The sequence below is a fragment of the Limulus polyphemus genome, unplaced genomic scaffold, assembly GCF_000517525.1.
Source record: "Limulus polyphemus unplaced genomic scaffold, Limulus_polyphemus-2.1.2 Scaffold264, whole genome shotgun sequence".
NCBI classification, from domain to species: domain Eukaryota; kingdom Metazoa; phylum Arthropoda; class Merostomata; order Xiphosura; family Limulidae; genus Limulus; species Limulus polyphemus.
Window position 1 is genome coordinate 5,807 of NW_013665874.1, and position 16,790 is coordinate 22,596.

A 16,790-nucleotide genomic window follows, 5' to 3' on the forward strand; every position below is an offset into this window, starting at 1 on the left:
CTGCATTCGTTTTTGCGGGGTCTTCGGTTCAGTCCATCATCATTTCTATGAGATTTTCCTTCTCTGTATTCAATATCATAATTATACTGGTCTATCTTTCCAATCCAACGTGGCAGTTGTCCCTCTGGGTTCTTTAATTATCTTTATCTTTAATTATCTTGTAGATTGTTTAGGATGAAAAACAAAGGTTAGATAGGTGGAAAGTATCTAATTTTGTGTTGGTAACTTCATGCTTAGTAGTTGTACTGGTAAGCATAATGTTATACATTAAACGAGACAAATTGACTCTGATAAAGTTACTAACATTAGATGGGCTGTGTAGATCTAAACGAAATAAGAGAACAAAGCCAGAAAAGGAAGATTGTCTTACTCAGAGGCTACTGAAGTAGTCAAACTGAGTGATTAGGCTCCATCTAATTAGGATATAGACTGATTGTATAGTTGGTCACAAAATTGAATTGTTCTGACCAACTGATGAGGTTAGCTGTTTGTTAAGTCAAAAATAATAAACAAAATTAATAGGTATAGTAAAAGTTCAATAAACAGTGAAGTTAGCAGTCAATGACAATAACTGAGAAATGATACTGATAACACAGCAACAGACAAAAACGACCTATCAACAACAGTGTGACTGAAGTAAAGTGAAGTGCATGAGTGAGTGTATGAATTTAGTGCATGACTGAACAGAAACAAAATGTGCCGTGTATAAAACTGATGAAATAAGACTGTGTGATAATGTGACAGTGGTAGACGAAACTAATCAGTAACTATATACTGTAATTACAGGATGAAAAGAATGAAGTCAGCCATAGTTGAGACTGAAGGTTTTAGACTAGGTAGAACATATAATATCAAAGAACTAACAGTGAAGGGCTCTTACACAGGATGGACAGACACATATTGTTTTCGTACCCCATACCCAGAGAGCATACTGAACGAAGAGGATCATCAACAAGTCAACTGGTGCACAACCTATCTCCATGGACTCAGATGGTCAGATGGAGAGCACACTTGGCGAGCCTTGATCTACCTTAGTCAGGACTTACGAGGGCAATACATTAAGATCTATACAAAGGAGAAGGAAAAAGTACAAATATTAATGGATTGGATCAGTCTCCCTTGCGTTAACTTGGAAGACTATGACTGGTCACCGTATAGTCAGTTGAACTTTCCTTATGTGAATAATGTCTGTTGTACATATCATCGATATCCCCAGTAACACTGTGCCATTTGGAAGGCCTATGCCTTGTATGAATGGATAGTAAATAGCAAACAACAGATTTTTTGCACTTCCAGTCAGAATTTTGTAGAGAGGAAAAGGATGATAAACCTCTGAATTATTTTTATATATGAATGTCATATTAATCAATTGATATATCATATTTTGGAATATATTATATGAGTATAGTTTTTATAATCTAATGGTATAATATGTTAATCAGTGTTACGATCATATCTTGTTAGAATATTATGAATATATTAATCTAGTGTTATTTCTGTGGTTTATAGTAGTTGGTTATCGTGATTTAGAAAAGAAATGTCATTGTAAACATTGACTGACAAAGAGAGAGATACAAACAGTAAGGCTGGTTGATGGAAATTTTTTATGAGATAAAAATTTCTTAAGGAGGGAGGGATGAAGCAATTGAATGTTTTTGAGGGAATTTTACAATTGCTTTAGCCTTTTATGTTTAAGAAAGTAAGTGAATAAAATGAAGTTTCTTAGTGTGGTGCATATATGTGAAGAAATCACATAAGTAAAGGACTCCTATGTTACGAAATTGGGTCAAGAACTAGGCGAAGCACAGTTAGTTGGCTAGGTAATATTGAGAATCACAAGTAAGATGTATAAAAAATGAAGCTACAGTGAGGATGCTGAGAAAAACATTAGCTACTAGTTTTACAGTGATAAGTTACTGACACCAAGTTAATAGCACAGTAAAGGCTACTAAAAAGTTCATGATAGCATCTCAAATCGGTGCTCTGATGTGAGATCTGTTACTTCAGACCAGTGTAGTAGTGCAAGTAAAAAGGCAACCTGAACACTCACCATCACAGTTACTTGAGAGTTTTGGTTCTTGTTTGAGAAATGCCTAATGATTTGCAGAAATTGGCCAATAAAGTAGTCAGGAATACCACATAGAAAGTCAAAGGATACAAAGAAAATATATTATAAAAACTCATCTCTGGAGCTAAAAATCAAGATCTCCAGGAAGAAGAAGACTTCCAGAGAAAAAAAGTGAAGAAGTGAATCGAGTTAACATGAATATAAATATTTCCAAACTGCAGAGGTATACCAGTCCAACCTTGTTGTAAATATAGAATTGCTATCTCTCTTGATCAATTAATGTAGTTTACTAAAGGAATTTAATGCTTATAACAGAGAGAAATATTCTATATGTATTGGTTAATAGTGTTTAATTGAAAAGTGAAAATTAGAATTGTAAGATACTAATTGTTTAGTAAATGTTTAACTATTGATGTTAAAAGTGTATACTATGTGGAAAGACCTAATAAATGTTGATGTATTTTGTTCAATGTCAGTCTTGGAATTGTTTCTTTATTCTAAGTGTAAATTACCTCGAGTTAGCAACTTGCGAGCTCCAGTCACCACTGCAATCTTCAACTAAATAAATTTGGTGTAATCGGCAGTACAGTCAAAGCTCCAAAAATATCCCTGCCTATTACATCTGATCATGGACTGTCCCGATCCTGGAAACATGGGGGAATTGAAAACATAGTCATTTCCAGTCAAACCATGAAGTAGAATATAGATGGATTCCATGGTGAACACTTTAGAAGCTCTGGGAAGAGAAAGTGAAGGCTTCCAACTTAGTATGGGCACTCCTTACTGTGCAGCAGGCTAAAGCCCAACAAGCACTAATAGAGGAGTGAAGCACAGATGCACATACCCTGTGACACTCTTAACTCGTATGGTCAGATAAAAATGCTGTAAGGTGTATTGTACTATCACTATAAACTACCAAGCTTGGTACTTTGCTGCAAATCAGTTGTCCTCAGTTTTTTATGTCAAAGAATTCTTCAGACTTTGTATTACAAGAAGAATGGTTGGTACCAAGGTATTACTCACACATGCACTAACATTCAGTGGTTGTTCTTCTGGTTGCTTTTGAGTCAAGGTTTTTGTGCTAGTGTCAATAATGTATGGTGAATGACACCAAGAAAAAGAAGTGGCTGAGGCAGAAAATTGTTGGGTCTCCTATGCAGAGGATAACCTTGGACATCTTTGGTTCTCTCCTGGAGACTGAGAGAGACCATCAGACTATTTCATGAAGTAGCTCAAGACTTACCTATTGGTTGATACACTGGCACAGTCCATCATTGGTGTGTTGACATAGCACTGTGAGAAATTCACATTCATCAGGGAGCCATCTGAGTTGTGTAAAATGTAAACTGTAGTAAAGACATGTACTTCACCTTCTCTCCCCTTCCCCCTAGTTTAATGGTTTGGCAGAATGGGTAACAGTATACAGAGTACCAAGCAGATGCTTGTAAGGTTTGTTAACACTGGCCATATCAACTGGGATGAGCACTTGCCATACAGGATGATGGGATATACAGTACCTGAGCAAGATCAATCAATTCACCAAACATTATCATAATCAGGAGGGAAGTAGTATTCCCTGTTAATGTGATGCATGGTCCTACTCCACAAGAAAATGTTCCACAATGCCCACAGAAATATGTGGTTGGTTAAGGTCTACAAATTTAAATGCACATGAGACCACTAAACAACAATTAGCAAAGAATGATTGAAGTGCTATATCAAGATGGTAAAAGAATGAATGTTTCTGAGTAGACATTTGATCTGGTTGTGGTACATGCCAACAACATGAAATCAACTTGGATCTAGGTGGATTGGTCCATTGATGTACAAGTTCCACCGTGTACATAACAAATTGACAAGCTGCACTTGTACATTACAGATAATGCACACATACAGAAGTCTGAAGATGAGATTGATGAGTCATTGGAGGATGAGGAGGAATCATACTGACTCACCTGATGATAATGAGCCAGATGAAGAATAACTGGAGTTGAAAGACAGCTCTGACAATTAGCCAAGCTGTTGGCATTAACCTCCTAATTTATATGGGTGGGTCTGATTAATGATCATGACATCTAGGACAGTAAAGTCATTGACAAACTAGTTACTGAAAAAGAGCTTGGCATTTTTCGCTTTCTTAGCCATCGAGTGGTATTTTAAGGTACAATGCATGAACTACATTTTGTAGTTAGCATTTTATTACCATCAGCTATTGCACTCATTTATTCAAGCAAACAATGACTGAAAGGAAGCGGTGACCCTTGCTTTCCAAGTTATCAAGTATTGTTCACAGTACAATGTAAGCATCACATTGTCTAATTTCTACTTAATTATCAATATCTAGGACAGTCAGGTAGATAAAGGATTAGTGACTGAAAGGACATGGCATTCCTTCCTTTTTGAGCAATCAAGTGGTAGTGTGAGACACACAATGTATGCACTATATTGTATGATTACCACTCAATCACCATCAGTGAAGACAGTTATTTGTTTCAGAAACCAATGACTGAAACGGATTTCTGAATGTTGCTTTCCAAACTATCAAGTTGTATTGTAAGAACAATGTATGCATTACACTATATGATTACAACTTGATCATCACAGTTAGATAGGTTTGTTGATCTCAAGATTAGTGGAATCAAAAGGCTTTAGCCACTCTTGCTTTCTGACCTATGAAGTAGTTTAACAAAATGAGATATCCACTGGATATCAGATGATAGCTGCTTGATTTAGTTCAGTCATGCAATTGAAAAATCAGCAACTTTAAGGGCACTATTACCCTTGCTTTCAGAACAACTAAGATAATTTTTTTATACAAAATGTTGCCAACATTTCATAAAAATATCTCCTCTGAACTAGCTGTGATGTGAACTCTATGAAGCATGAACCCTGTACTTATTAGGTTCTCATCTATGTGCTTAGGAAGCATGTTGATTCTAGGAGCAGCAAGAGAGTTGATGTGCAACATCATGTATATTCAGTAAAGCTTCTTTAGTTTATTGGTTAGCTGTAAGTCATACCTATTCTGATAATTTATATCTCCTCTTTAATGTTTCCATATGCATATTACATTTTCAAATAAAATATATTTCATACTTACTAAAGGAGAAAAGATTCTGCATTATAGCAGTCATAAGTGTTAGTTTAGTGAAGTATTTGGCTTTGCATGTGGAATATTAGAGTTGGCTGCATAGAATTGCTATGTTTATGAATCTCCAGCAGAAGGTAAAACTTTTATGTTCTGTTATAGAATAAATCAAAATTTTTCTTTAAGTTCTGTCTTTGCAGGTATTCTTTGGTAAACCTGTCCACTTCTTTTATACTGTTTTTTTTCTAAAAGTTTAAAAGATACTATATATTTTGTACTATCCTCTTCAGGCCTTATTACTATAGCATAATATCTTTATCAACACAAGTTCCTTGTCTTACCAACTAGATAGCACATCTCTATTCCATATGTAATTTTGAATTCTCTGTGTGTGGTTGGTGGCTTTATTTGATCATTGATAAAAATATATAATGTACAATTTTAAAGCCTTAGTTGTGTTTAAACATATATAATGCAAGTAGTCTAGAACCAAACTGGTTAAATGATAAAAACTGAAATTTTATGCCTGCTATTGGTTGCCTGTTTATTTGTGCTCCAGTCTGTACATTCACATTAAGTGTAAAGCTAATTACTCTTATGATCTAATACAATTTTAGAAATCTTCACATTTTTCAATGGCTTAAATCTGTTCAATGAGGTAGTGGACAGAAATTATAAACCATAAAAGTATTTGTACTTTTACCATTGATGGAGTTTTTGTGCATACTTTGAGAGAAATACTTATATTTACCTAAATGTAGAAGAAAATGAGATAAAGCTATAAATATATGTGTGTGTGTGTGTTGCCTGTCATTTTTCTTACTTACATGCTGGAAGTTAATCTGAAAATTTTGGGTTTCCTTATGTATTATGTAAAATCTGTTGTCTAGACATAATAAGCATCAGATTCAGTCCTGAAAGTTTATTATTAAATAGTTATTAATAGATTTATTTAGTTTTTAATGGAATGTTGTATGAAAATCTTTGAAAAACACTTTAAAAGAATGTAACCGAAAACAAGGTCAAGTGCAACATAGATAAATACCTGAAGTTTCTTATTATTTTTGTCTTCAGAAAATACTAGGTACATTTATCTAATCAAATAAGACAAATTTATTAAACCAAATTTATGCTTCTTAATGTGATGCAAGAGTTTTTATGTTAAACATACAACTTCTATGTATACGTGTACTACTTATATGTGTACTACTGAATTAAGTAGAAACACAAATAAAATTTTTATTCCATTTTTAATCAGCTTTCCTCTTGCTGGAACTTTATGGCCACTTACTGTTCTCACCAATTTATTCTCTTACTTCATCTCTGGAGGTACTTTAACACCTTCCATCACCAAATTGGAGCAGAAAAATGCTGTGAATTGCTTCAATATCTTGCTAGTTTTAGCCATAGCTGTTTAAATGGATCAAACTGAGTAGCAATGATAAGACAAAACTCTTTTAGTTGTAAAATGCACCTAAAAACAACGTTGCAAAAACGTTTTTGGAAGTAATCACTTGAAAATATATGTTTTCAATTTTTTTAAATTACTTTTAGAAAGAAGAGCTCTGACTAGGTCAGAAAAAGGTTATTTAACAGAAACTTACTCACTTCATTAAAGACAATATACAATTGTTCTTTTACGTTTTATACAACTTCACTTTGATGTGCTTACTATATCAACCTTCTATCCAAAAAATATGTTAGATGTTCATTTAGTTTATGAGAAACAGTTTATAAACTTATAAGTAAAATTATTTATTTTTATTACCAATATAGATAATACCTATTACAAGTACAGATGGAATGACATACTTGTTCACATTTACTAGTTCTATTTTCTGAAATTAACAATCACTTAATGATAATAGATATAATCAATACTTTTAATGGTTGGAGATGGCTTGAATGGGTAATGAAGAAAAACTTTCATTACCCATTCAAGCCGTCTCCAACCATTATTAGTCTCAAAGTGGGTTCCTCGTCATCGAATAATCAATACTTTGTCCATGGTGCTCTCTCTGACTGTAGAGGGCAATTAATGTGCAATTATATATCCAAAATATTGTATGTATTATATATACAATATGAAGAAGGATCTGCATGATAAATTTCCAGTTTCTAAAAGTGTTATAGTCCTCCTCAGAGAAGCATTGATTTGATTATTTGAACTCTGAACCGTTGTTCATTCAGTCAGTACATTACATATTTACATTCACTGTCTGTTCTTGAAAGACAAACTTCTTTTAATCCAAATAAAAAATAAAACACAAGCGTGTTAAATACTTTTTGAAAAAAAAAATCTGTTAAGTCTCCCATCCGAACTACTGGGATACATGTTCACTGTTATCTTCATTTACTATAGCTATCAGATGCGAATGCTAGGGTGTGTCACCCTTTCACGTGATGGCAATTTGAGAAAATTTGGAAAGTGTTGAACTTTGGGAAATTTTCGTTTTAGGGATATAAGGAAAATAAAATTAATTGATTCTGTTGAATTAGGTATAAAAACTTGCTAGGAGAGAGATAGTATTAAAAGATTAATCTAGTTAAGGCCATTGTTTTTAAATTTAACATTTTTAGAAATAAAAATAATTAAAAACAGGTGCTTACTTCTGAAATACTGATGCCTTTCTTTGTTAAGTTTGAATGAATGCCATGAACAAAAACATGACACAAAATTTCATATGTCCTTTATTCATAGCAGAAAGCATGTCACCTACCCATAATTCTACAGCTTCCCAGGAGATCTTATATATGCTGTTTTATATCATAATTTAGATTTTATTGAATGATGCAGACATGGTGAAAATTTGGTTGTGGAGAAATAAGAGGGGATGTTTTTCAGAGGTAGTCCCTGTTTGAAATTCATTTTAGTTCTAAAAATGTAAAATTCATATTATGTAACCTTACCTCTGAAATACTATAAGCCAGTGAATGTGAAAAGAAAGAGAAAAATATTAAACAAGTTACATGGGCAAAAGATAACCCAGACTGCAAGTAATATTTAGTCAAGCAGAGTATCAGTAGAATCTAGAACCAGAAAATAATGGACTTGAGAGAAAATATTGGAAACAAGAAAGAATGAGTGGAGTTAAGCAGCCCTATAGAAATGCTAGACCTAAAGGACACTCAGAAAGAAGGCATTATTCTCAGCAGGGTACCATTTCACAGATAATGACCTTTAATTCAGGAAAAGAAGTCAGTTTTGTGAGCCTAATGGTATATTGAATTTTTAAAGTCAACAAAGGGACACAGGGGGAGCAGCCCAGATGTGTATTATGAAAGGAAATACTCCAGAGACAGTAGCTCCTCTTCATTCATATTAAAAATATACATTATCTCCATCTTTGTTGGATATAATACATCAAGAGATAACAGTAGTCTTGTTTCCAATAACTCTAATCTGTACATAGACATACCAAAAGTACCTGCTGAGTCATCATCAGCCACCAAATGACACTTTTGGTACATTTTGAAAGATAAATGCCCTCTCATGGAGCTCAAGCATAAAGGGTGGAATTTTGTGTAATGTAAATGCAGAGATATAATATACAACATTCAAAAGTTCCAATTGGACATATCAATACACAGAGTCTCATACAAATAGATGCCCTGGTTATTTTGTAATATATTATTGGGTTGCTTCAAATAAATGCAGGGGTTAAAGAAAATGTAAGAGCCCTGAGTGGACGTACTGATATAAATACAGATTCTCAATATACTAGAGACAGTATTTAGCTATTTTATCTTTATTGTTTGCTTTGAAGTCAAAATTATTTACAATCCTAAACACCCAGGAAATTATTAAAATCCACATTGGGCAAAATATACAAAACTCGCAAGATGCAGATTCCATCGACCATGGAGAATAATTAAAGGTGGTAATAAATGTCCTTAAACTAAAGATACAGCAATATAAGGAAGGTTAAATAGAAAAAAAAACATTTAGACATATACACATTCAAATGGTTAATATGATGAAATTTCAATTTAAGGTGTTTGGAAACATTGTGATAAAATGGTCAGCTGCACAAACCAATTTGTTAATGAAGATGAAGTAAGATTTGTAGAGCAGGATTCACCATGGTATAAATAACTTATGTCAGTTTCTTCAAAAAGTTCCTGTTCCTGCAATAAAAGAACAAACAGCTCTGATCAGACATACAAAGCATTCTTCAAAATGAAAATCACTGTCAGTTGGAGTAGGTAACACAATGGGAGAAAAACAGAAGTAACCATCTCTCACAGCCCAAGCTTCTGGTAGGAAACTCTTTAGGATACAAGTTCAAAGCCCTTCTGGAAAAAAAGTGACACACACACACATCAATAGCAAAAATGTTTGATTGTCTCCAATGGGAAGCGAGTAACAACATAAAATATGTCATTGGGAAAAGACAGGAGAGACATTAAGTTGTGAATGGTTCAAAAGGTAACTAAAGGCTAAACATAAATCCTACTAAGGATAATGTAATTTTATAAAATTACTTTATTTATACTTATATTTACCATGATTATGGTATTCTTTCAGTTCTTCAAGTCTCCCACTCAGCTAGCAACAAAATATTTACAAATTTCTAAGATTTAATATTCTTGCATGGTTTCACCAGTGCATACAGAAACTGAATAATAGTAAGTAATTAAAAATAGCAAAGTACATCTGCACCTCTGGTAAATTAAAATTGTCACTAAAACCCTTAAGGAATAAGATAAGGATCAATTTCAATGCAAACACTGGATGGTCTTTTTGATCTCTGTGACCAACAAATTTAGAAGAAAAAAAAACATATCTGACATGACTACTGTGTAAATATATAACACAGTCACAATTTACAACACATTTCACCACACACTATGCAACAAAGAACTGATTCTGATGTCCAGTATGGAAGTAAAATTACTTGTCACATAGTTCTGATCACATAACTGCATAGGCTCTAAAAAAACTTTTGTATAGAAAAATGCATGTATTGTATTTGTTATTTGAATCAAAAAATGTTGCAAATCAAAGTTATTGTATTTATATTTGTTGCTATTATCATAATATTTGAGATCAAAATATTTTTAATGACATGTTTTTATTATAATATGAGACAATAATTCTTTACAAAAGTTTTGATACATGATAAAACAAAATTTGGTGACTTAGTGATGTATTGCAAAAACTTTCATTATAAAGATTGTCTTACATTGTTAACTTAGTATATTATTTAGGACTCACCTAAATCTCCTAAGTTGCAAGATATTATTGGGTTTACGGCCAAAAACGTTGTTAACATTGAGGGTACCCAACTCATGAAAAAATGCATTTTAAGCTTTATAAGTATATATGTAAGAAAAATATACTTAATTAGTTATACTGATGGCCAGGTTGATTATTAGTCTTACTCTAAGTACACAGCTCACTCTGATCAGAAGTTATTGCTATTATTGTTTCTACAATACATAAAGAACAAATTATAGTGCCAAGCTGAGCAATCTTAATCTTAGATCTTCTCATCAAATAAATAAAAAAAAACTAAACAGTTCACATAGCCCTTTATTACATATTATGCATAAGACTTTTACATATTCATAACACAAGAAATATTGTACAAAAAACGCAATGAAAACTGTTTGTCATTTCTTGCCTTCCACCATAATTATGTGATATCCAAACTTAGTTTTAACAGGTGGATCAGTATAGACAGGACTTTGAAGAGTGCTGACAGGAAGAGAAAAAGCAGCATCTTGAAATGGACCAACCATAGATCCTCTATTCATCCAACCTAAATCTCCCTAAAAGGAAGAAGAAAAAAAGCACTCAATTCCACTTAAATCCAAAAAGTTATACAAAATTAAAACACTTAATAGAAATCAAATTTAATAAGAATCCTTCAGTCAAGATTTATAATGTAGGACATTCACTAATAAGTATAATATTCTAGAATACAATACAGGGAAGAACATTAAATTCTTATAGATGGTGTTTTCTGTTATTTAGTTTCAGAAATGTATTGACCAACCTTATATTTCCAAGAATACTGTGCTAAAATTAATTAAAAATCAACTAACTCACTCTGTTTTTCTTTCTTATTATGTCTGTATTAGTTTAGTGATGCTTTTATAATTATATAATAAGATTTCTACCACAGTAATGAACAGTATCTTTTTATTCCTATTGGCAATGCTCATGTACTGTTGTAAGTGTGACTAACACACTGTAGCATCATTACAGACAGACTACCAGTATTATTTTTAAACCAGGGTTTGAAAAGTAATAACTGGAAACATTGAAACTAAAATGAAGGTTAATTACATTTATTACTTTTTTTTCTCATGTAATTCATCTACTGAAAGACTATTGTACATGTAAACAAATTTTGATAATTAGTTATACTGTTTTTATGTTGTGTTATGTTGAAATTTATAACATTCAAGAAGACAATTTACATTTATCTATTGGAAAAATACATCTTCATATTATTCTTTCATTTTTGCTCTTTTATAGACTCAAAATTAGATAGAGGTCATTAGTCTGGTGGACTTCAAAATTACAAAAATTAAATTCAACCACTGTTTAAATAATTTTCCCAGGAATTCAACAAAATTTTTACTGATCTAAAAGAGCACAATGATGGGGAAGGTTTAAATTAACCCTTCCACTACCAGTTTGAACTTCAGAATATTTATTAGCACGTTACCAAAACATTTTTCTCACTTAAAATAATAATATACTTATAAAATTATGCTATGTGTTTAAATAAATATCTTCTTGACAAATTAATTCAACAACCACACTACTTTTGTAATGATTGATACCCCAAATAGTTAAAATAGCCTATCCAAGCACTAATTTAATTATGATTTAGATACAGTGTTAACTATCAAATTACAGACTTCTTTTTATTGCATTCATTGTCAGTGGAGTCCACATGTTGCATCATATTGGGTAATTTTATGTTTTTGTTTGTTACAACAATCAGTATAAAGAACCAAGCAAAACAATTGGGTAAACTCACTCATTTTCTATGCAAAATAAATATAAACCTCACAAGTAATTAGTGGAATTAACTGTAATATTGATGATATATTTGTTCAAATGTTTATGTAATCTCTGTAACAAGAAAGGTGGTCCAAATGTATTTCAAAAATAGGTTGAGTACATATGAGTCCCACTGGTAGTTCTAAGGTTAAAAGGTAATGTTTTAAGAACAAGGAAAATGCACACGGTTAGAGAGTCAACTCACCCCTTGACGAGCTTTGTCTTCACTATACTCAGCAGCTACTTCATTGAATTTCCTACCAGACTTAATTTTCTCCATAGCTTCTAAAATTTTTGACTGTTTTTCACAAAGTATGTGGCGAACCTGTAAATTCATAATGGGAAAAAAAAGGATCTAACACGTGAAAAATCATAAAATTTTATTTAAAAAAATCTATAAAATAAAAAAATAAAATGCAAAACGTACACAAATATTTTTTAATAAACAATTAACTTCTCATAACTCATAAAACATAATATTTGTAACAAACATTTCAGTCAAGAGAATTAAGCCTCCAATTTATACTATTTCTTTTACCAATAAGCATTTAACAGTCAGTTCAATGAAAATGATTCATGAGCTTTACATTAAAATACATGACCCCTAAAACTATAAGTACATAAATAATTTTTGAAAACTCTCATTCTTCTAAATATCTAACTGCATTCAGTAGTTTTATAGTGAAACTACCAGTTTTCTTTAGCATACCTTATTAAGTCATATTTTATATTAAAAAGTTATGATTTTTTTAGATGCATTTTGATAACATACCTGATAAATTCTTTACTCTCAGTATGGCAGTACTACAAGTTCATGTTTCACTACATAATCCAGGCCAGGATGGCAAAAGTAAACAGACTATAATTTAAGTATTCACAAGTTTTTAAATGAATATAGCTAACATGTTTCTGTGCTGAGGTTATTACCTGAGACTACTTAAAAGGCATTAGGTTGTGATAAGCATATTGCAATATTATTTTACAGTGACTTTTATGGACAGGCATAAGGAGAATAAAGCTAACAGAAAGCTAATATACTGGTAAACCTTTCAAGATCACTATTTCATTCACATTTATAATCAAAGTGTCAAATCTAAATGCAATTAGTACTATTTAATAAAAGTTTAAAATAATTTAATAGTATATATTACATCCTCAAGCATACTTTGCCACAAGTCTATAATTCTAACAGAGAAATACTTATGCTAAATACAATAACCTATAGTAGGCTTCCAAAACTTAAACTTCCATATTGTACTTCTGATATTCAAGTTGGAATTTCCAACCTTTTCAGCCAATCATTAAAACTAACACCCAAAAGTAGATTACTACAGTGCAACAATTATAAGCACCTGAATCAAATCTCCACTAGATCTGAGCTCTAGATGAAATTGTAAGCATGTCTTTGTGTTTTCCTAAAATGTTGATATATTTGCTTTTGTAAGGAAACTAAAACTACCAAGTTAATTCCTGCATGACATCTCATTAGTCTTATACACTGACTGGCCACTTTATTAGAACCCTTAGGTTGAATCACCTCTTCCTACAATAACAGACTGGATTCAGAATGGAATAATTCTACAAAATACTTGAGTATGAATTTTTCTATATAAGCTCATTCACAATAGTATGCACAGAACATGTTTCACAGCTGTTTCATTTTTACAACAGAATGATTGGCTCATGAATGAATTGATACTGGCATTATTGGAGATTGTCCTATTACATGAACTTAAAAGGGGAATTCATAATTTCTTAAAAAGAGAAAAAAGGGCACGGGTTTAGTTTTTTATCTTTTCTCAAGGTTGGGTGCATATGGAAAGACTTGAAGGACCAAATGGTCCTATATTGTCTTGTCTGTATGTTATGAAAGCTGCTGTCCAGTTTAGCATAAAATTCACATACAGCATCACCTAACAATTGCTCTGGGCATGATGACTGAAAATGGAGAAAAATATGATGTAATATTTAAATACATTCCAAAAATTCTAACCTCGATTAAGATCCAGTGATTTTAATAGTAAAACAGTATGACTGAAGTCACTATACAACATGAGTACTGCAGATTGTTTCAACATCATATTGGAAAAAGTCCTTGTCAATTAATGTTGAAATTAGGTATTATGAGATTGGTTTGATGATTAATAAATAGGTTTCAGGTACACTCTGGACTAGTTTTTCAACTGCCACATGACACTTGTTATAATGTCTTTTGTGTAGTACAACTGAAGATAGTTGAGTCCTGATAGTTTTTGAATGAATCAGTCAACTGGGTCACAATCCAGTTTTTTAATTTTCACTTCATAAACTAGTCTAATGATCATGTTTTTCTTTGTCAGTAACCAGTAACTGATAGACATGCCTAATAGAATACATTTCACAATTCAGTTAGCACTTCTGATAGAATGATGACAAACAACTCTGAACAACCAGTGACAAAAATAGTGACATACCTTTAGATGAGATACACTATCATGACCTTCTTAAGTCTTATACATCATACTCTTGCCCACTGCCTTGTTGGATGACTGTAATATGATTGTAATTTTGCAATTATAAAGGTCAAGCTATCACTTGACCTTACACATGATTATTCTGATGCACGAGTTTAAGGAATACAAAATTATAATTAGAGCTGGAACTGGTCTCTTTCAATGTGTGATATATTCTACAACGTGACAGTAAATTGCATTACGACCGAGCTTGAAATCGGATTATTTACAAATCAAGTAATGAATGGCTTTATTAATTGACTACACTCAATTAATAAATTAGTACAATGTTTTTGAAACCATGTTATGTACAAACAAGCAAGCAATAAAAAAACGTGTTGATGACAAGTGCTGCCAGCCATTTGCTTTCCCTCTAATCAGCAGTTGAAAAAAAATAAAACAATGGCAGCGTGTGCTGCCAGACCTTCCCTCTAGAGTCAGCAGTTGAAAATTAGTGACTGTGGCAAATAGCCTTAGTACTTTTACAATAACAGAAACAAGGTGAGCAAGTTCGAAGACAATGGGAATCAAACCCCAAACCCTCAAATCATGAGCCAGCCAGCCCCCGCCCCCCAGATCACCAAAGCTGGTTACTTGGAATACTCAAAAATGTAATAATGAGAAACCCTAATTTTGATTAATTGATTATTTTTGTGATAATTAATTGCTTGTTGGAATAAATGAAAACAGTCATAATCAAAAACACTAATTTTGATTAATGAATTTAATCATAATTTTTCTTAATTCATTAGCTTATGTGACACTAATCAATGTAATTGTTTTTCAAGGTAGTCCATTAAATTATATAGTTCTATGAAATAGCAGTCACTGTTTATAAAAATTTGTGATATAAATAGCATCAAGACCATTACATGTCTGTTGTACCCCAGTCAGCCTGACAAGCCCTGGTATTGGGCAAAAGGCCTTTTCAGCATTGGATAAAGCAAATGTAGTATGGTTGGCATAGAACCTATTATTTTTTTTATTTAACTTGTAAGTTCTTACAATTACAATATGTGTCATTATCAGGTGGTAATCCTTCATTTTGCATATTTTCTCTTGTCATTTAGTTGAGCTGATTCTTGAGTTTTTTTATTACATGATGCAAGCTAACACCAAATTACAATTAACTGTAGCATTACTTTTATACTGAGACCAAATGACTGGGTGGTGCTTAGGTCTTTGTCACAGTAACAATATATACAGGCATATATAAATCAGTCTGTTAATCTATGTAAATAAGTTGATAAGTTGTTTTGTTGGTAGCCAATAATAATCCTAAATTGGATTGTTATCACATCATCTGCTGGCAAATAGAACTTAACTGAAAAATTTAAAACCAGGTTTTAGACTGGATACTGCTTTAAACTTTGTTAGAGCTTATAAGTGTTATAATTAATCAATGTTTGAAAGCGTCGTATTACTAAGTATATTTTGTGATAAGTTTTTATATTAGGTGTTTTTCTTTCTGTTTTTTTTTCCTAACTTCTCGTGTTAAGGTTATACTGCTGATTTAGACATTGGAAGTTTGTTTGTAAAAATCTGGGTGCAGCATTTTCAAATTGTAAGTATGAGCTAATTAGCTTGTGAGAGTTCTAATAAACACAGCAGGCCTTAGGGTGAAGTAAACTAGGCAGTCACTTTAGGCCCTCACACTTGAAGTTGGAAATCCAATAAAATAATCTGAGATATGTTCCATGACCAATTTATGAAAATATAATTTGATGATACATGCTCTAGTTGATACAATAAATTTAATAAGTGTGTGATAGTCTAATAGAAAAGATACAAATGGGCTAATGCCTTTTTGACAACTAGCAAGCACACCAATATTATGACATCATGCCAACCAGAAAGTGCATATGCTGATATTGTGATGTCACATTTTTGAATAACAAACTGACATAATGTATCAGGATTCAAGTCCCGACCAAATAACCAGAACTTGACTTCTGCAATTTCTCCCATACTTTTTTACATTTTAAACTTTCTTTCTCTCCTCTAATAAATTTTACCAGAAGCAGAATGAATATATTTAACACAGTGATAGATGCTTCACTGGTTCATTTGCTGTTATCTATAGTGCTTTATAGTTAATCATGAGTACAAAGACTGACAAAG

The 16,790-nt window shown here is 32.2% G+C and overlaps 1 protein-coding gene across 1 annotated transcript in view; it reads right to left on the minus strand.

The window, feature by feature from the left end:
- Positions 1 to 10,672: 10,672 nt before the first annotated feature.
- The window catches only part of LOC106456850 (peptidyl-prolyl cis-trans isomerase NIMA-interacting 4-like), a 7,897-nt gene continuing 1,779 nt past the window's right edge, over positions 10,673 to 16,790 (minus strand). Inside the window, exons 2-3 of the mRNA XM_013916221.2 lie at positions 12,383 to 12,502; positions 10,673 to 10,931 (exon numbers count right to left, since the gene is read on the minus strand). Coding sequence (XP_013771675.1) covers positions 10,773 to 10,931; positions 12,383 to 12,502 — 279 coding nt within the window. The 3' untranslated portion in view covers positions 10,673 to 10,772. The remainder of the gene's footprint in view (positions 10,932 to 12,382; positions 12,503 to 16,790) is intronic.